Below are 21,809 nucleotides of genomic sequence, written 5' to 3' on the forward strand. Positions count from 1 at the left end.
GTAGTCGTCTCTCTTGCACACCACATCTGATGCTTCTTATGTCCAACTTTTCTCTCAGGGTGCTTACACTCTGTCGTGTATGCACACTGACAATACACATCCAGCAGATCATACTAGCTTCATTTCTTGCAAGCTTATGCATGTTCTCAGTAGTCACGGCCCATGTTTCACTACCATGTAGCATGGCTGTTCGCACACATGCATCATACAGTTTACCTTTTACTCTGAGTGAGAGGCCCTTTGTCACCAGCAGCGGTACGAGCTCTCTGAACTTTGCCCAAGCTATTCTTATTCTAGCAGCTACACTCTCAGAGCATCCACCCCTGCTACTGACTTACTGTCACCTAGGTAATGGAAGCTAAAATAGACTTATAATATTATTGATTACAAATAAAAGAATCTAACTTTAAATCTAAATGTTAAAATTTCAATATCAAAGATGAAAGATTCTAGTAGATAAAAAAAAAAAAGGTTCAGCTTTAGTTAGGTAAATTGTCCAAATACTAAATAGAAACAGAAATTTCATATCAGAAGCACAGAAGAGTAGTATTTGAGATGATGTGACAAGTATTGCTGGTTCATTATAATAGATGAAAAATTGATATGAACTAGTTGCCGATCTTTGTTTATCAAGAAAGATATGAGTGAAGTGTTGGATGGTGAGGAACCCAAATGGAAAGATTTGATACTGTTCATTTTTTCAGTCCGTACCAAAATAAATATCAACTTATGGTTATGCTAATGATAACCATCAGTGTTAGCATTAATGGCAGTGGGGTTTTCCTTTCAGTTTGCATTGATTAAATGAGTTAATTTTTTAGCTAATAACTATGTGTTGCTCTCTTTGTTGTTTAATACAACAAAGAGAGCAATATGAAACTCAGGTTGATAATTTCAACTAAATTTGATATATTACATTTTTAATCATCTAAATTCACTATACCTGATTATCTTTTAAATCTGTATTCATTTCATTATTTCATTATCTTCTGCTGTTATAACTGTTGATACACAAATTGGAGATAAATATGTAAAACAAAAAAATTATTTTCCAAATTAAAAGTCTACTAAAATTAATTATGAAGGTGAGATTATCTCATTCCTTAGTATTTCTTTGAGTACTATAAACTTTTGATAGTTGATTATTATAGAAATTGCAGTTCTAATAAGTGTATTTTTGTAATCTAGGTTTTATCTGCTGAGCAGGAGCGTTGCCGACGTAAAGTAACTTACCAGTCTTCTCCTACCTATGAAGACAACAATGCAGAAACACATGAAAAACGAACTAGGTTTTCATTTCCTCAGGATCAAGAATCAATTGGTAAACAACTTGTTTATTGAATTATTTGTATGCCTGTGTGAGGGAGTCAGAAAATAAACAGTTTGGATTACTGCTGCTTCTATAAACCTCCACCTAATATAAGCTGCTGCATCCTCTAGTTCACCATTTTCTAGTTTAATACATTCGCTGTTTTCTTCATTAACGCGCATAATTTTTGATTTGTCGCAGTTGACTTTCAATCCTAGTTTGGCAGCTATTGCTTCTAATTTTGACGTTTTATTTTGCATTTGGCTATATGTTTGTGAAAGTAGCGCTATATCATCTGCAAAGTCGAGATCTTCTAGAGCTTCTGCATCTGTCCATTCAATGCCTGTTTGGCTTTCCATCGTAGTTTCCTTCATAATCCAATCTATAACTAAAATGGCCAAACTACAGTTTATTTTAACTATAGTTTATTTGTAAATAACCATCAAGTTTTCTAGATGCACAAGTTATACACAGATAGTATCTGTTATAAAAAGAACTAGGATTTTACAGAGGCAAAGTGGCTTAGTTCCTTTCAAGTGTTGGGCCTCATGGAGGCACAGAGGCAAAAGGGCTGAGTTTGTCTCGAGCGTTGGGCTTCACAGAGGCAAAGTGGTTGAGTTCCTTTCGAGGGTTGGGCTTCATAGAGGCAAGGTGGCTGAGTTCCTTTCGTTCGTTGAGCCTCACAGAGGCAATGACAAGACCTTTGACATTATGTTGTGCTTGAGAAGAAAACCCATCAAGCTGAGCAAAATCGCAGTTGTGGCAGATATTGGTGTCACGCTAATTGGTACCCATACCAGTGGCATGTAAATGCACCCTTGTGTCACACAAATGGCTTGTAAAAGCACCCATTACACTCTCAGAGCAGTTGGCGTTAGGAAGGGCATCCAGCCATAGAAAACCATGCCAAATCAGACTGGAGTCTGGTGCAGCCTTCCAGTGTACCAGCCCAGTCAAACTGTCCAACCCATGCCAGCATGGACAATGGACATTAAATGATGATGATGATGATGAGTAACAGCTACATATTCTCATTCTTTTTTATTTCATTTCAGCAAATTATATTGTAAGAAAATTTTAAAAAATCTGTAGGAATATTTACCCATTTTTTTTTCCTGACTTTTTTCTTTTAGGTAACACTAGTGATATTCAAGAGGCTATTTCTGAAGTGGCATCAAGTCATTCAGTAGGTTCTTTAGAGAATGACAATGACAATTTTTCTGATATGATTTCTGCAAATGTAAGTGGGCGAGGGACGCCCAATGTTAGCGGGAGAGACACACCCCTCTCTCAAGCAGAAAGTGTTGAAGAAAGACGAGCACCTGATCTACCAGAGACTGTCCAGAAACAAAACCGAGAAGATGTTACTGAGAGATTTGGCAAATTTGAAATCAAATCTGAATTAGAGAGTATGTATACATTTTAATATATCTTTGTTGATATAATTAGATAAATTGATATTCTTGCTGGGATTATTTCATTACAGAATGGACTTCCAAGCATTATCTATTATGATGAAGTAAGATAAGTAACTATTTAGTTAGGTAAACAAAAGCAAATAGAATATCTCTCTGTAAAAAGGTAGGTTTATAGTTTATAATGACTACATGCCCCGTTGGTGTTTGATCAGAGGTTAAGGAGGGTTGAGAATTAATTCTGTAATGCGATCATTCTGTTGCTCCAGTCCAAAGTTTAATTCCAACTGTTGGCCAATTTGTCCCAAAGTTCTTATCTTGACGTAAAATTAACAAGGTGAATGTCATTATTTCCCCCTCGTTCTCTGACGTCATCTAACAAACACCAGCCAAGATGGTGTGAATCAGCAAAGCTTTACCTGCTAGAAATAGCAACCCAAATGCTTTTAAATCAAATCCAAATGCTAGATGTTCAAGAAACAAATGAAGGGTAGATTTTCAATCCCAGGATCATTCTGATTCCAAAAAGGTATAGTATGTCTATATAAATCAAATGTGTGGAGGCGCAATGGCTCAGTGGTTAGGACAGCGGACTCGTGGTCATAGGATCGCGGTTTCGATTCCCGGACCGGGCGTTGTAAGTGTTTATTTAGTGAAAACACCTAAAGCTCCACGAGGCTCCCGCAGGGGATGGTGGCGAACCCTGCTGTACTCTTCCACCACAACTTTCTCTTACTTCCTGTTTCTGTTGTGCCTGTAATTCAAAGGGTCAACCTTGTCACATTGTGTCACACTGAATATCCCCGAGAACTACGTTAAGGGTACATGTGTATGTGGAGTGCTCAGCCACTTGCACGTTAATTTCACGAGCAGGCTGTTCCATTGATCGGATCAACTGGAACCCTCGACGTCCTAAGCGACAGAGTGCCAACAACAACAAATCAAATGTAGACTGAGATACAGGGGTCTTGGACAGACAGAATTTCGCATTTATTAATATAGATTATCCATAGAGATGTAATTATTTAGTTGCCTTCAACCATTGCTAATGGGCTAGATTTCTTATGAAAATTAGTTTGTTTTGTTTCAATGAAATGAAACTTCAGCATTAATTTACTCCTACTCATTAAACATTTAATTTTAATTTTGGTTTTCTATTTGTCTAACAGTATATGATATTCTTCTTCCAGAGTAACTGCTTTACTCTTTGTAGGTCCTGAAGTGACTTATTAGGCCAACATTGACATAACATCCACAATTACTGTTGGGTGGAGTGAAAGCACATAACAGAATCAGGACCTACTGTGCAGCCCTCTTCTTTTTAGTTTTTCTGATTATTTCTGATTCTGAGTGCTGTATTCCAGAGTACACAGCACTACACTACATTGAGTGATCTTTTGTTATTGGAAATAAATACAGTGTTAAATACATTTTGACTAATCATTATTGATTAATATTTACTGTAGACGAAACCAAATCCACTGTTAGTGACACATGGAGTACTGATGTACTGGCTAGTGATTCTGAAGGTCCAGACCAGAACCAACTAGAGCGCTTGGAAGAGGTTACAGAAGAAATGGTTCGACAAAATTTGCTTGGAGTTGCTGAGGTTAGTACTTTCTTTGTTACGTGATATTTGTAGCTTCACGTTTTTATTTTGGATTTTGTTTTGCAAATTTTTATATTCTAAAATAATTTACACTGTTGAAGACTCTTCCACCTAATTTTTGTAATTTAGCCTGTGTCTGAAGTCTCAGAAACAGCAAGTGATGCCTGGAGTACTGATGTTTTAGCTAGTGACACTGAAGAAAAACAGGCTGAGTTGATTCAAGAAATAGAACAGGTAAATATAGTTATCTTCTGTTATATATATATGTATTCGTTTCCTGTTTTACTGCTTATGTTTACTTTTTTTTACACAATTTATATACATTCTGAAGAAAAATATAATCAAATGCCTTTTTATATTACTGACTGACTGACATATATAATCACTTTCTGAAATTGTTGTCCATACTCAGAGTTGCTGATAAGCCTGTAATAGAGCATCTCCTTTTCTGTTTTACTCCTGATGTATTATGGTATCTGGGTTTGTGAGATATAGATGTTTGTAAACATATGTATAAAACAATACCTCCTCTTTGAATTATATTCCCTTTTTATTCAATAGTCAATTCAAAACCGTGTGTGTGTATACATACATACATATATATATATATATATATATATATATATATATATATATATATATATATATATATATATATATATATATATATATATATATATTGTGCAAGAGAAAAGACTGCATTGGTTTGGTCATGTGATGTATATGGATGAGGGCAGTTACTTAAAGTGTATGGAAGTGAGAGACCCAGGAAGACATGGGATGAAGTATAGGAGGCTGATCTCAAAATGTTGAGCCTTACAAAGGAGATGACAAGGGATGGAGGTATATGGTACATTGCTGTTCTCATGATGACCCACCAACCACAACAAAACAGAACAGAATTGATATCCTAAAACCACCTTGTTAATGCTTGCCCATGAAGGGCACTGGGGCTGGTGCCACATAAAAATCACTGGTGCTGGTACCACATAAAAAGCACTGGTGACGGTGCCACATAAAAAGCATTGTTGATGGTGCCATGGAAACAGCACTGGTGATGGTGCCATGGAAAAAGTACTGGCACTAGTGCCATGGAAAAGGCACTGGTGCTGGTTCCATGGGAAAAGCATTGGTGCTGGTGCCACATAAAAAGCACTGGTGATGGTGTCACATAAAAAGCACTGGTGATGGTGACATATAAAAAGCACTAGTGATGATGCCATGTAAAAAGCATCCAGTCCACTCTGTAAAGTGGTTGGCTTTACGAAGGGCATCCAGTAGCTCCTAGCCTCGCCAGCTCCTGTCAAACTATCCAACCCATGGAAAATGGACATTAAAGATGACGATAGTGATTGTGTGTGTGTGCATGTGTGTTAATTTTAAAATAAATTTTTGAGCTGACTTGTGACGGAAGCTATTCTAGCTATGAACCATCTCATCTTTTCCCTGACTTAGTCTCTCTGCTGAGCTGCATTATCCATTATACATATATTTAAGATGTTAGGGTGTAGTTTGAAGAAATTTGGCTGCTACGTTTAGCACGCTGAACAATTTCATAGAGACTTCCACATACTGAAATTGTACACTATTTCTTTTCTGAATAATCTAATTTTAGAATTTCTTGAAAAAAAAAAAAGAATTCAATAAATTTCATTTTCTTAAACCCAATCTGCTAAGTATTTATTTTTTATTTATTATTGAATTTTTTTTTTTTAAATCATTTTTTTTTTTCTCAAGGCTTATATGTCATTAGACATGTCTAGATTTCAAGTTCCTTTGAGCTGACAACTGTAATCAGTTAGTCATTACAAAAGTACTTAACTGTCTAGATCTTGTCTTTATTCTCAAATTCAGTAATTAATTCCTAATTAGATTTTATTTGATTTAGTTTGTTTAAGAAAAAAAAACAGCAAGAGAGGCACCATACTGCAGGCTTATCCAGTTAATTTTGGTATGGAGTTAAATAGATATAAAGAGATTTTTTTTGTAAAATTGCTAATGTTATTAATGGATAGTTATGTCACTGCTCTTTTGAGAAAGAGCTACTCTGGGTTGTTCTACCCAACTTCCTTCATTTGGTTTGAAATTTAATATTTGGGTTATTTCCTTCCAGTGACAAAAGGTCAACCCTATTAAATGGTTATACTACTAAATTTAATTGTACATATATCTATTTTAGCTTTGTTATATTTTTCCTTTCCTACTTTCGTATAGTCTTAACATTCCCTACCCTTATTTTTCTGTATTCATACTAACAGTTTATTAACTTCATTTCTTTGCACATAATTAATTTTCTCTTCACTTTCTAACCAGTAAGGCGATTTGTTTCATTTACATTAATTGTCTTCTTCCTTTCTTTCCTGTAGCATTTAGTTGGTTCTCTAAAGTTTATTAGGTTTTGTATTTTTTGTCCTTTTTTACTTAAGCTTTTTTTTTATTACTCTGCAAGGTTTTATTCATTTGAATGCAGAAATATTTGAATAAGAACATAGGATTATGTTCTTACTTTTACCATGTAATTTAACAGAACATTGAAAATTAAGGTCTTAAAGGAATTAAAACTAACCCTTAAGAATTAATATCAAGAATATACTTACACAGTATGATGCTATCAAATTTAGCTCATATTCTTTGACTCTACTATATTACAACTCACTAATCCTTTACAATTTTCTCAGGTTAAATTTATCTTTAAAAAATTTCTTTTCTTGCAGCTAAGAAAACCATCTTCATTTTACTGGAGTTCATTAAAATGTTTCCAACATATTTGGTTTGCTTTCACACACCTAAACTGACTAACTGTAACATTTTAACCTATTCTTACCTATCTTAGCTTTCCATTCCTTTCTTGAGTAGATAAATTTCTTCTTAACCTAGGATGATATGAACAGTGTTACTGACAGGTCCCTCAATCAAGATGAACTAGAATCTTCCTGTACACTAGACAGGAATGAACAAACGCCATTAGCCTCAGGTAATTAACCTTTTATTATTTTACTCTTCTTAAAATTTGGGTCTGTTCTCTGCCCTCAGCCTTAGTTTACCAAATTTTTATGATTGTCCATTAGAAGAAATTTTTATGATAAAACAAACCATATTTTGGCTGGTGCAGTTTTCATCACCACTAATAAGAAATTGTTGAATTAGTGAAATAAGAAATATCAGAACAGTAAACTGGTTTTCCATTTAATGTGCAGAATATATTTGTTGAAAATATGCAATATGTGTTCTAGATTTGTCATTTCGAATTTAGTTGTCCATACTAAAGTGGAATACTCCTGGTTCCTTGAGCCATTGTTGAAGTACAGGAAGAAATAATTAGATAGAAAAAAATTGTAGTGAGTTACAGTTTATTTCATCTAATTATTAATTAACTAAGAACTTTAGAGGAAAGTAGTCATTAAGATGAACAATTACTATTTGTCATTGGATGTAAAAGTGAGGTTTAGTAGTGTTGATGATAAACTAAGATGCAGGTGAGAGTAGTATGATGAAGTGAATTTGACAGAGGATAAGCAAATTTACATAAGCAGAGACCATTGTAGTTATAATAGATGTGATGGTAGAATTATATAGTTTGATGCTATGTGATAGAATAAGGACAGTTTATTGTGGAAAGTGGAGTTAGGTTCTACTTAGAGAGTATGTAGATACTTTTTTCTTTATTAATGAAGCTGAAAAAACTAGTTAGTGGTTGCTAGATCTGTAAATAGATTTGGAATTTTTAAAAGAAAAGAAAGAGAATTGAACCTTTAGCATATAACTTTAAGTGACTGAATGAAATAGGGAAGAGATTACTGCTGCAGAGAAGGAATAGGATCATCAGATCCTTGGAGAGTTCCTTATTTTATCAAAAATATGCTCCTTTGATCTATGTCAAACTGGAGTTGTTAGGAAAGAAGCAACTATCCTATATAAATAGTGGAATTTTGTCAAAAAGAAGAAAATTTAGTAATGCAAAATTTATTTTGATATGACTTCTATGTAACATGAAAGCCAATAGGGAAAATAGGTTTTTTGTTATGGTACTTTATGTTTAGGTAAGATTTTCATGAACACAGCACTTCAATAATGTGGAGGATACTTGTGCATATATTAATGAATTTCATATGACCTATATAAGCATGGAAAAGAGAACATTAAAATGATAATGACTGGTGTATGTATGTACTCAGTACTCTCTGTAATGTGGTTCGTGTTAGGAAAGACATTCAGCTGTAGAAACCATACTAAGAAACTCTGGAGTATGACACAGTCCTCTGATCCGTTGGATCCTGTCAAACTGTCCAACCCATACCAAATGTTAAATGATGATGATGTATGTATGCATTTAAAGAATTTCTACTGTCAATTTTATTTTATTTCATTTAACTCCTTTTCCCTAATTAATGGGTCATATAGGTCTGTTAGATCTTTATAACATATATGGTAATATGGAGTTATTAGAATTGATAGTTCATCTAACTGCTATAGCACAGAAGCATTAGACTTCAAATTTTACTAACTGTATGCTCTGAGAAATAATCATGATCACCTATTTATTTGTGTCTTATATTTACTTTACAGTTGATGTGCATTTTAATGGAATTTCCATTTAGTTAAATATTTAAAATATTTTTTCTGTTGCTTTTTTTAAGGTCGGGAAAGTCCAGATGAAGAAAGAGAGTTAGAAGGTCTTGGTGCTGTTGGTGGTGTTTCAAGTCACCGACATCGAAGGTCCCATGGGACCGACAGAGTTACATTCAAAGCAAGTAAAAGTGCAGACTTTTTAAAGAAATCACCAACAAGTAAAAGTCCAGTAACACCAGGCTTGGCTGATATTGGTCCTGATGGTAATCCAGATGGCTTTAAATTGTTGAACGTGCCAAGACAACGTCTCTCAGCCACGTTTAAGCAAGCACAAGGAAAGGTTACTGCTATGCTTTCAGCATTGGATCATCATTCTAAATCAAGATTCATACATCCTTTCCAAGAGAATACTTATAAGAATTTTCCTGCTTATGATCCGACACCATTAAAGCCAGTTTCTCAGTCCATCCTGACTTCTGATATATCTGATTTGGGTTTTAACAGTCCTGGGGAAGAGGAACACAGTTGTAGAAACAGCAATAATATTTTAGAGAGTTTGTCTACTTCTAAAGATTCTGGTATCATGGATTCTCCACAAAGTGAACCCAGCAAAATAAATGAATACATGAGTCCTTCACCTGTTAGAGGAGCAACATCAGCTTCAATCCCAACATGTGAGGTTGATTTGAGGTTATCAGAACAACAAAATTCCAGACTAGATGAACAAAGATTATCTGCTGCCTTGCGTGTGTTTGATCCCCTTGTTAGCAGCAACAGCAATCAAGAAGACAGTGGTGGTAGTAGTAGTAGCAGCACTGGAGCTATAGCCCCCAGTTTTAATGCTGATGTAGCTGGAACCTCTTTACCAGAAAACTCAGTTGCTACTTGGAGTTCTCAGTTGATTGATGAGGTGTTTACTCCAGTTGAGAGTATGCAACAGACATCAAGCCATGAAGGCAATACTGAGCCAGCTACTGTTCTTGCATCAAATCATACTCAATCAAGCAAGAGAGTAGATATTGCTACACCTTTTTCTTTAAGAGGTTCCCATAATTTCTCAACGAAAAATCCACTGGACATAGACCAGGTAAACTTTTCACTTTTACCTCTGTTTTAAGGGAACATATATTTATAATCCTAGTATTCAGACTTTTGTGCACTGCCTGCCATGAATACTGTTATTTTAACAGATGTGTTTTTATCTATCTATATATATATATGTGTGTGTGTATATATATATATATATATATATATCCCTTAAGCATTTTCCCTAAAGACACTGAAATGAATTTTTGTTCATTTTGCCTTGAAGCAAAGGTCAGTGTTAATTCATTTTATGAGTATTATTGGGTTCTTTGTCCCACATTACATTACTAGTTTACCATTTGATGGATAGAATATTATCAGAATGAATAGCTTTAAGTTAGAATATTTAATTTTTAATTATGTTTTTCTTTTTCTTATCTGTTGTAATTTAATAATTGTTTCTTTGGCTTTGCAAATCTTTATTTTTTTATGTTATGCTGTTAAATGGGCCAAAAGCTAGCTTTATTTGTTTTCTGAGGGAAAATGTAATCATACGTTATTTTACATTGCTACTGCTTGCTAGTATTGAAAAAATGTTCTCTCTCTCTCTCTCTCTTTGTTTCATTGATATCAGTAGCTCATTACTTTCTGCACTGCTCAGTGGTTTCTCTTGAAATCTTTCCGTTTTCTTCTATTCTCATAACTCATCTGAACCCAGCCTACTTTTCTCACTTGCATTGCCTGTCACATGATTCATGATCATCTCCTCTCTCTTTCAACTCCTTTAGATGTTTTGTTTTCTGTACCTTCATTCTCATTTAAAAAAATATAAATAAAATGTACCTCAAGCCTACAGACTTATCTGATTTTCCAAGGAATGTAGGCCACTGAGAGTATAAAACTTCTTCTGAGTGATCTGCCAATCCATTGTAGATTTGCCCCCAGCTCCTGCTGGTACTCATTTTCAGCTGTGTGAAATGGAACATTGTAAAATGAAATGGTTGTGCACTGCCTAATCTGAGAAATGCACCCACTACCTTAACCTCAAGGCAACATGTCTTCATCTTATTTCATAAGCCAGGCAATAATTCGTAGCTTTTATAGCCTTCATATTTATTTATTTATTTATTTATTTTAAAATATTCTTTTTTTTTTACTTGGTATCCTCCAGAAGAAAATAATCTGTTTATGGTCATGTCATTTTTAGTGACTTATATCCTCTTCTACCATTATACCAAGATTTATTTAGGTGTTTCATCACTCTTGTTTAATATCAAATCTGTACCTGCTCTGTTAGTTGCTGCAATGGTACTTAGTTTAGTATTGATCTATAGGTCATGCAACAAAGTATCTTTCTTTATGTTGTTTTGATTTTTATCAGGATTATGTTGTTAGCAGTGTATTTTTTATTCAATTTCTCTTCACTCTTTCTAGTTAGGTTTTTTCCCCCACTTTTCTCTTGTTTCTGATTTATTTTTTAGCTTTCTTCTATTTTCCATTTAAGTTATTTTCTAATTTATTTCTCTACTAATAGCTATGTCTTATCATTGTGCATTGTCATTGTCCTCTTTCAATGCATCCATCAACATTCCACATTGTCTTCTTCAATTAGGGAACATATTTTAAGGGATATATTTTTCTCTAATAAATTTTTTAAGCTATTGCTGGCCTTTTTTATTTCTGCTTTCAGGATTTCTTCCCTCTCTTTTTAATTTTTAAACATCTATTTCACATTTTAAAATTGTTATCTCTCAGATCTCAAGCATGGTTATCATTATCTCTCCTTTTTCACAAAATATCAATTTTGTTTCATGTTTAAGTAACTTCATTAAAATTTTGGCATCAAACAACATGTGGCTAATGCAAAATGTTTCGCACTATTACACTATATGTTTCACTGAATATTATTTTTTTTTAAACTCTGCTCTTTGCTTAAATTTTTTTATTCTTTTGCATGCATTTCCACTTTTGAAAGCAAGGTTAACAAACATTTGTAAAAGGAAGAGCACAGACTACAAATACATATATAGAGGAATATTGTACATCTTTAGCTCAATAAATAAGCATTGAGTGAATATTTCCTTTGTAATTTGAACTGAACAAGTCCCATTTGCTTAAATTACTCACCTGGACCAGATCTAACACTAAAGATATATCACTTGTTCACTGAGCATTTGTTGTCTATTTGCAATAAATAGCCATATCAATGCACCCATGTCTTCTGCTTACAGTATCTTTACTGCCCTACTGCTGTTGTAACTCAGTTGTGCTCCATGCTTTTCTTACATGTGTCTCATACAATCTACTTTTCGATAGAAAAAACACATGCTTTTACCAACAAAGATAAAAATTTCTTGAGCTTCTACCACTTTTTTCTTGTCTTTTCTCACTATATCGCAACAATTTCTAACATTAGTAAGGTGTCCTAGGGAACAGAAACTATCAACAACATTTTATGAATTGACTGATCTGGCCACATACTTCAAATATTCCAGTACATTTAGGCACATTTGAAATGTGATCCCCTGTCAACTTACCAGAGAACACACAACATCTTTTGTATAACCATTGTTTGCATTGAGTACTCTATATTGAGTACCTGCCTTCTGGTTTCATACGTATTGAGTAAGGCCACTTCCCAGAGGGCACTGGTGTCTTTTACTTACTAGTACTTTGGTTTCTGACTAGTTGAAAATGAGATTTTTGTTCCCTGAATCATTCTACCCAATTTGAAATTTTTTCTATGCTTCCTTTGGTCATTCAGCTCTGAACTCATGCTATATTCTCAATAACAACAGCAGTAAACAGTTAAAGGCTGAAGAGAGTTTACTCACTGCTAATTTTAATTTGGTTCATATGACTCTCACAGGTCATTCACCTTCATTTGATTTTCATTGTAGTCAGCAGACTACAAAATGTGGGACTCTGCCAAAGATTTTTCCCAAATTGAAGACTGTGAAGTAAACTGACTTTTTCTAAGCTAAGAACTTACTGTTGTCTCACATGAATTATGGTATGCATCCTCTTATATCCAAACACAAGCTACATCATATCCAAGTCCACCCTATTCCATATTAATTTTGCTGAGTCTTTCTCAGCTTCTTTCAAGATTTGGTCTATCTGTTTGCAACTTCTGTAGTTGCTGCTCTTCAGTATAACACCCACTTTCTCTTGTAACAACTTACAATAATACTGCCTTGTTGATCATTGAAAATAGCACCTCTCTGCACTAACTGATAGCTAATTAAGGAATACGAATAACAAAAGGGGATCCTCTCCATTGTCTCTAGAACTGTGAGAAATAATGGCCAAATCTTCTTTAAATTAACCCTCTCATCTTAGGAAAAGAAAAGATGGTATTTAATGTAGTCCTAGATTCTTTTAAAAAGAGTAACAGTCAAGGCTGAAATGCTTTCAATCATAAGCCTGCTTGATAGGATGACCTTGGGCTAAACAAAAACTTGTCTAAGTTGAGGACTATTATGTGATCAATACAGCCTGATACTTTCTATCCCAGCATCTATCCCTGGGGTTCCTGTTGCTTTCCCCATTTTCATCTTTTTAATAGCATTACTATCTATGCTGCAAGTAATCTCAATAAATGTCTTCTCTACATCTTTCACTTGGGCTAATTCTCATTCAGTAGCCTACTGTAGCAGCATTTCCTTTTCTTTTGAAAGTTACCTTAAGGCAAACACACCTGCCTCATTTCTGGCACATTTACTTACAAATAACATCTGGTTCATGCAAATGAAATATTTTGTAATTCAGAAGACTTTATGACCCTTACCTTTATAGTGCAAAACATTAATTACAATCTCCTACAATCAACTTCTTGTTTGGTTATATAAACTTAATCATGTTTCATGATATGGCTTTTTACTTATGCGGTCCTAGTCATTCTTTCCAAACTTGTTTATTGGCTCATCAATCCCTAGCTACTGCCAGATGCAACCTGGTTCAGATCCTGTCTCAATATGCAGAATTGCTCAGTGGCTTTCAATAGATTGTCTTTTAGGAATACTCAGTAAACTAGTATCAGTTTGTAATATTAGTTAGTAATACCTACAAGATCTGTCAACTTAATGAAATCATTAGTTGATTAAGAAATATATATATATAATGTAGACTTATATTCATGTGTGCACCAACTACTGTTATAGATTTTGTGCATGTGTATGCATATGTATGCATGTGTGTGCTTACATATAAATGTTTTAAGTGTGTTAATATGTATTTTTTTTTTTTTTTTCATTTAACTGCTTACATGCTTTTTGCTTTTCAAAGTTTTATGCAAAGTTTTTTTAAAGTTATTTTTTAAATTTTATGTATGTTTTGATATTTTTGCTTATGTGAAAATTGTGGAGTATGCTTTTGAAACCAGTTAAAATATTGTATTATAAAAAAGTTGGGGAGGGTTATATTTTGTGTAGAAAAAGAAAAAACAAATAACATTTTCTTTCTCTCTAGATATACGATACTCACAAACATACTTAGTCACTGTATGATAAATGCTTTTATTGAAACATTTTCTGGAAAATATCTCTTCGTATAAAGCCAGTTTAATGTGGTTATCTTTGGATTTATTGAAGGTTATGTCTGAGCTGTGTAGTGCTATATTGGTAAGATTTGTGTTAAAACTTATAATTCCTTCATCAATTAGAAATATTGTAGGCCAAAAGCATCTTTTTTGTAGCTATCTGCTTTAATGTTTGTCTGCATGACAATACACTGATGTCTTAGTTGCTTTGTTTGTTTAGGTTGTATTAAATAATTGTTTCTTATTGTAAAGGATCATATTTAGAAAACATGCCTTAAGACGTCAGTGTTATGTTGCGTACCAGATAAGTTTCTATAATATAAAAAAATAATGAAGTTTCAAATTTTCCCCAGATACATTTTGACACTTAGAAGTTATAATCTGGTTGAAATTTGAAATTGTATTTTATTGATCAAAATTATTGCTAATGTTTCTAAAATGTTGCCTGTATCATAATGTAGTTTACTTCAAAGCTGTTATACTGTTATATTGCTACCCTACTGCTTTTATTTGAAGGTCTCCTCATAATAAGATAGATTTTTACAACAATATTATATTTATTTAACAGTGATTGAGTTTGTCTTAGCTATTAAAATGCCTAAAGAATGAATGTTTCTTAATTGGTGATAGAGCTTTTGTAAGCTGGTTAGCTGTTATGTGTTTTCCCATTATTCACACCCACACACACACCAAATTCATTATAAAGTTGGATAAATCCTACTATTTAATGAACAAATTGCATTATTTACTTGATTAAATTTCTTGACTGAAAGAAAGCCTACTAGCAATTTTCGAATGGGTTATTAATGTATGTTCTTGTGCTTTTATTTACTTTCTATGATTGGATGCATAAAAAGAGAGGCTTTTGTCTCAGTAACTGCAGTTTGCTTGTTTTGATTTTGATGAATAATTTTAAAATTTTGATTTTTGTTTTACAGTTAATTTTTACTCTGTGTGAAACTGTACCTTATTGCATGTCATCTGTTGTCTGATGTTTCTAAATGCACTGTTACATTGTGTATATTAAACACGTATTAGTCACCTCGTTGTCTATATATATATATATATATATATATATATATATATATATATATATATATATATACATACATACATACATATGCACTACACATACATATACACAGCTGTGTGTTTGTGATACTTGAAGGTAGCTCTGTTGGATATACTTGCAGGATTTTGATGGTGATTTTAAAGGGGAGAAAAAGAAAGGTTTCTTCAAGTCTTTTAAAGAAAAAATAAATAAAGGTAGGTTACTCTCCCTTCCCCCCCCCCCCTGGCATGTCTCTCTCTCCCTACAAATACCTGCCACTTTATGCCAAGTTTAACGTTCATTTACAACTTTACTGAGTTGACATAAGGAGATTTGAAAGGATCTTATTTCAATTTTATTTTGAGCAGAGCATTGATGGGTTTGGAGCAACACTAGAATATTCATTAAATTTTATCAGAATATATTTCCATCTCTTTTGGTATAAACCAAAGCAGACATAAATCATTCTGTTCCTTACTTTGACAATATAATTTGCAACTAGATACAATAACTACAAATAGACACTATGGAGAGAGGTAACATCTTATCTTCCTATAGGTAGCAGATGTACTGTATTATTGATATCTTATATAGACATAAAACTTCAAAAATGAAAGACACATATAGCTGAGCAGATCACCTCCAGTATGTACTTAACTGGTGGTGCTTATTGTCAACACTGGAAAAATGAAGTTGAAATCAGATTCAGCAGGATTTGAACTCTGATCATAAAAGCATGCAGCTAAACATCACCATCCATTTCACCTGTCACTCTTGTGCAAGAGTACAGCGCCCTCTGGCAAGAATGGACTGGACCACTGCATATAAATAGCAGTGGTCTGTGTTAGTGAGGTAGTTCATGCTAGTTCCACAGTTTGTGTGTTGATAGTTCAAAGCTGGAGTTCAAAGTTTACAGTTTGAGCTAGTGTGTTGGATTGTTGGTTCTTAAAGGATTGTTGTTACGTTCCATTGTGGTTACTACCGTTTGTTTCGATTATATTAATAATAATTACACTGTTGCAGTGTGTTCATTTATCCATAATGATATCACTGCAGGTAGAAAGTGAAATTAAAAGTGTTATGATGAACATTATCCAAGAACTATCAGAGACAGCACAGGATATAAGAATGAAAGCTGATAGGTGATGAGTATATTATGAAAATAAAAGAAGCTTTCAAAAATAAACAATAAAAATTCAGATGCCAGTGGTTTTTCAATTTGCGATGATATTCTGATGTATACCCAAAGAGTGATGGTTCTAACTACATTACGAAAAGGTGTATTGCAACAATTTCATAGCAGACATCCAGGAATGGCAAGGATGTCTGATCATTTTTAAACTTCTCATTCCACACATACACACTTCTTTGCAGTAGAGCAGCATTCCTGTATTGAACTGAAAGTTTTCAATGAATTTCAGCCCCTGACACACTTTCAGACCCAAGAATTCAAATCACTGATCTCTGTTCTTCTTTGGTGCACACTACCAGTGGAGTGGCCATGTTTACTCTGTAACATAACAGAGAAAACTGGAGCGATCAAGGTTAAACCTTTGTTACTTAACCACAAGAGTACCACCTTTTAGCATTTGAGCACTGAAGGCAGTGTGGATAGTTGAAAGAAAACTTTGGCAAAAGGGAGGATTATTTTTGACATTAACCCTTTCGTTACTGTATTATATTGAGATGCTCTGTATTTCTTTTAATTACTTTAAATATAACAAAGAATTTAGTAAAATAACTTAGTTATCATTCAGCTAGTGTTATCTTATAAATCTTTCCAAATGTTATACTTTGTCCTGTGACAAGATAACTAACTGTGTGCTTGAAGTTTCACATCTAATCGGTGAATTATGTTTCACATTTCAGGTATGAAAAAGAGAGGAAAGAGTGACAGAGATGATTTGTTCTCGGGTAAGTAACATTATATGGAAAATGCTGATCTCCTATGTATGTCTTACGTCATAATTGTTTAGAAAGACAAGTAGGGTCATGAGTCTTGTCTAAAGACAAGGCTTGTAACACTGCTGCTTGCTTTTCAATAATTCTAATTGATGATAAGTGTCAATCCACTTCCAGAATTTAGTCTTAAGCAAGATAAGCAGGCTTAAAGATATATATATATATATATTTCAGTGGAATATCAGTGCCAGCCACCTTACCATGCAGCAAAGGCATGGGACTACAGCATGGTGGATTGTGAAAAGATAGCAGAAGAGCTCAGCTGAGCCACCAGTGCTTCTTAGATTGATGCTGAGTCGAGGGATCATAGAAGATCAATGGTCAGGATCACCAAGTTCTATCAAGAGAGTAACTGCAACACATCCATATGGGCAGCACTCATGGTTGTGTAATCAGCTAATGAAAGATTCATTATGACTCAAGCTCCAAATTCATAATAATGGAATTGGATGATGACAGAGAGCCATGAGAATCGGTGAAAAGAAATGTGCATGTATTTACATTATAGCATATCACCATCATCATCGTTTAACATCCGCTTTCCATGCTAGCATGGGTTGGACGATTTGACTGAGGACTGGCGAACCAGATGGCTACGCCAGGCTCCAATCTGATTTGGCAGAGTTTCTACAGCTGGATGCCCTTCCTAACGCCAACCACTCCGAAAGTGTAGTGGGTGCTTTTACATGCCACTGGCACGAAGGCCAGTCAGGCGGTACTGGCAACGGCCAAGCTCAAAGTGGTGTATTTTATGTCACCTGCACAGGAGCCAGTCCAGTGGCACTGGCAACGACCTCGCTCGAATGTCTTTTCACATGCCACCGGCACAAGTGCCAGGAAGGCGACACTGGTAACGTATATATATATATATATATATATATATATATATATATATATTGCATGCTATTTATCTTTGCAATTTTCAAGTTAGATTTTGATATGTAAGATTATGTCACTAAGATACAATTTTAAATATAGATAAAAAAAGTTATCTGAAAATCATCACCCTTTTCATATTTGCTTTTTCCATGTATGCATAAGTTGAGTGTGACTTCTTGTGACAAAGTTCCTTGGCTGTATACCCTACCTGATGTCAACCCCTGCTTGTTTTTAAGTAAGGCACTTCATTCCACTGTCCTTTGCATGTAAAACTGCTGAGCTACAGGACACAAACTGTTGATAAAAGTGGTGTTAGTTAGCAGACATATCCATGCATATACTCTCTCTCTCACTCACTCACTCACTCACTCACACACACACACACACACACACACACACACACACACAATAGGATGCTGTATGAATGCCATTTGTCAAATTTCACTCTTAAGTGCTATAGTAGAAGATGCTGAAGGTGCTGTGCAGTAGGGCTGAACCTGAAACTATGTGATTGCAAAGTAAACTTGTTAACCACACAGCTCTGCCTGCACCTTATTGTATTGGGATATTTGTAAATTATCTGCAAGTTATAGGTAACTTTTATGGAGTTAGTATTTATAGGAAATGTTTAATGATCTAACATTTATTGCAAGGTGTCACTAGTGTCTTTGTCTCTTTCAGAGGAATTTGGTGCTTGTGGTGATGCTTTTGATGGTGGTGGTAATGGCAACTTTGCTGGTGCTTGTGTTGGTAACAATGTTATAGGTGGCAAAAACTTTGTCTGTCCAGGTTAGTACTTTATAAGAATGACTTCAGCATATTTTGTTATATAAATATTTTAAAATTATCGTGGTGTGAAAAAAGTTGTAGGATGTTAGATTAAATGCCGTGTGGTGTTTATTTACATCCCATTATATTTATGTGTTGAAAATCCCCATGATGTTAACTTTGTCTTTCATCATTTTTGGGTCACTGAAATAAGTTCCAGTTTTGTATTGGAGTTAATTCATGCTATACCTTTCCACTATAAATTTGTGGATTTGTCTGAAATCAGAAACCATTACTATTAAGAATATCATTATTATTTACATGGTAAGCTGGCCAACACTTTAGCATGACTCTTGTGCGGGTGGCACATAAAAGACACCATTTCGAGCGTGGCCGTTTTCGTGCGGGTGACACGTAAAAGCACCCACTACACTCTCTGAGTGGTTGGCGTTAGGAAGGGCATCCAGCTGTAGAAACTCTGCCAAATTAGATTGGAGCCTGGTGTTGCCATCCGGTTTCACCAGTCCTCAGTCAAATCGTCCAACCCATGCTAGCATGGAAGGCGGACGTTAAACGATGATGATGATGATGATAAGATGCTTAATGGCATTTCTACTGACTTCACATTCTGATCTTAAATATTTTACCTTTTAATCCTTTTGGTGGGGGTCAATAAAATAAGTCTCAGCTGAGCACAAGAGTCAATGATGTAATTGATTAACCTGCTCCTGGACTTGTGCTTATAGTAGAAAAATTATTATTAAGATGGTGAGCTGGCAGAATTGTTAGTGCATTGGACAGAATACTTAACATTTCCTCTGGCTTTATGTTCTTAGCACACCAGACAAAATGGTTAGCAGTATTTCTTCCAGCATATTCCTCTAAGTTCAAATGTCACTGAGATCAACTTTGCCTTTCACCCTTTCAGAGTCAATAATATAATTACTAGTTCAACACTGGGCTCAATATAATTGACTGGCTCCCTTCCACTAAAATTTTAGGCTTTGTGCCTACAGTAGAAAGGATTATTATTATTTGGCTGTAGTGTCTGAATTGTTAATGTTGCAAGATGTTTATTAAGTTACGTTGGTTAGAATTTTATGAAGTGGTCACTATGTTTTGAAGGAGATTTTTTTTTCTTGTTGAACTAAATGTGCTGTATTTAATTTCAACCTTCCATGATCAGAGTTTTCATCCTAATGGGATAAACTTGGCTGTTCATCCCTCTAGAGATCATTCTACCATTCCCTACAAATTTATGGCAATATGTCATTGTATGAAAACATAAGACATCAATACTAAATGAGGTCTTATTTTAATTTTAAATGACCGTAGTCAGGCATTAACCCCTTTTGTTACCATACTTCTGAGGAAATGCCCAGCCTTTGTTTCAATTAATTTTGAAAATAATGAAGAATTTAGTAAAATAACTTTCTCATTATTAAGCTGGTGTTTCAAACATAGATTAACATGAAGTTTTGATGGAAGATATTTAGATCTCTTTAAAACATGAGTCTTGTATCACAGAACCATAGCAGGTTATTGGTGGGTTGGTATATAAAGTGTTAAAATTGTACTTATTTTATTTATTTGTGCTTTTTAAATTTTTGTTTTAGAAACCGGAGATGAGATTCTAGCTAAGTATCGTAAAAAACCAAATTTACCATCTTCACAAAGTCTTGATATGACTGATGATAATCAAAAGGATAAACACCCTACAAAAGAAGAACAGATCAATGAAGTTCCCTACTATGATCCTAATAACCTAGAAAACTGCTTTGCATTTGCTGATGCTAAAAGGAAACTTCGACTTGTGCTCAGTGTTGGTGACTACCAGAACTGTTCTATTCGCTATCAGACATGTGGTCGATGGATGCCGAGCAGTCCATGTGATAATGATGGCACACCTGGTAGTGGTGGTCATTGGAAAGAAACTGAACTTGTTCATATTTTAAGTGTTCAGTTGGCTGAGGCTATAAATCTTCGTAACAAGGAAATGGTTGCACAACTACATGAAGTAATCCGCTGTATTAAGTTATTTGATAATGAAGGGTAAGTGTAAACAGTTATTCACTTACTTTATTCCATTTTTGTGTTGCTTTGGTGTTAGTCTTTCTCAAAATTTATTTTAGTTTATTAATTCATGAGTTCTGTTTCTACTCTAGACATAACCCTAACTTTAAATGAGGTTCATTAATTTCCTTCCTTCTGTAAGCACAATTCTTATTTTATAGACATAAGGTTAACATTAGAAAGAGCACCCATTTGTATATATATATCTGCAACAATTAATTTATTACTTACATATTGTTGGTTATTTTTGATTATAGGTGACCTGGATTCTCAATAATAACTAGACATTCCTTTTTATCTCTACAATATATTTTCAAATCCAAATAAGTTTTATGAAGAACTATATAGACACTTTTAAGTGAAACTTTTTATGTATTTGAAATATGTTCATCCTCTTTAACAGATGTAGATATTAAGATATTTATTAAATTGTTGATTTGTTTTGCCTCGTATTAAGTCCCTGACCTTTTGTATCAACACCATTCTTAGGCAATATTATTTTAATTGTAAATCAATTATTAATTTCTGTTAAATAGAGCAAGCTTTCAGAGTGTATGTGATATGTTTTATTTGTTAGTTTTCAACTTCAATGTTTATATATGCAAGTT

General features: G+C 34.2%; 1 protein-coding gene across 4 annotated transcripts in view; it reads left to right on the forward strand.

Annotated features, from left to right (window-relative positions):
* LOC106875939 (GTPase-activating protein and VPS9 domain-containing protein 1) overlaps nucleotides 1-21,809 on the forward strand; it is a 93,545-nt gene that overhangs the window by 60,036 nt on the left and 11,700 nt on the right. The window contains exons 6-16 of one of the 4 annotated variants that reach the window (XM_052965593.2): nucleotides 1,189-1,321; nucleotides 2,443-2,718; nucleotides 4,191-4,333; nucleotides 4,463-4,567; nucleotides 7,211-7,307; nucleotides 8,971-9,989; nucleotides 14,521-14,550; nucleotides 15,662-15,734; nucleotides 17,389-17,433; nucleotides 19,042-19,149; nucleotides 20,745-21,180. In XM_052965593.2, coding sequence (XP_052821553.1) covers nucleotides 1,189-1,321; nucleotides 2,443-2,718; nucleotides 4,191-4,333; nucleotides 4,463-4,567; nucleotides 7,211-7,307; nucleotides 8,971-9,989; nucleotides 14,521-14,550; nucleotides 15,662-15,734; nucleotides 17,389-17,433; nucleotides 19,042-19,149; nucleotides 20,745-21,180 — 2,465 coding nt within the window. The remainder of the gene's footprint in view (nucleotides 1-1,188; nucleotides 1,322-2,442; nucleotides 2,719-4,190; nucleotides 4,334-4,462; nucleotides 4,568-7,210; nucleotides 7,308-8,970; nucleotides 9,990-14,520; nucleotides 14,551-15,661; nucleotides 15,735-17,388; nucleotides 17,434-19,041; nucleotides 19,150-20,744; nucleotides 21,181-21,809) is intronic. The other 3 variants (XM_052965594.2, XM_052965595.2, XM_052965596.2) reach the window with 3 other exon arrangements.

Source organism: Octopus bimaculoides, chromosome 2 (assembly GCF_046866305.1).
Source record: "Octopus bimaculoides isolate indiv1 chromosome 2, ASM4686630v1, whole genome shotgun sequence".
Classification (NCBI taxonomy): domain Eukaryota; kingdom Metazoa; phylum Mollusca; class Cephalopoda; order Octopoda; family Octopodidae; genus Octopus; species Octopus bimaculoides.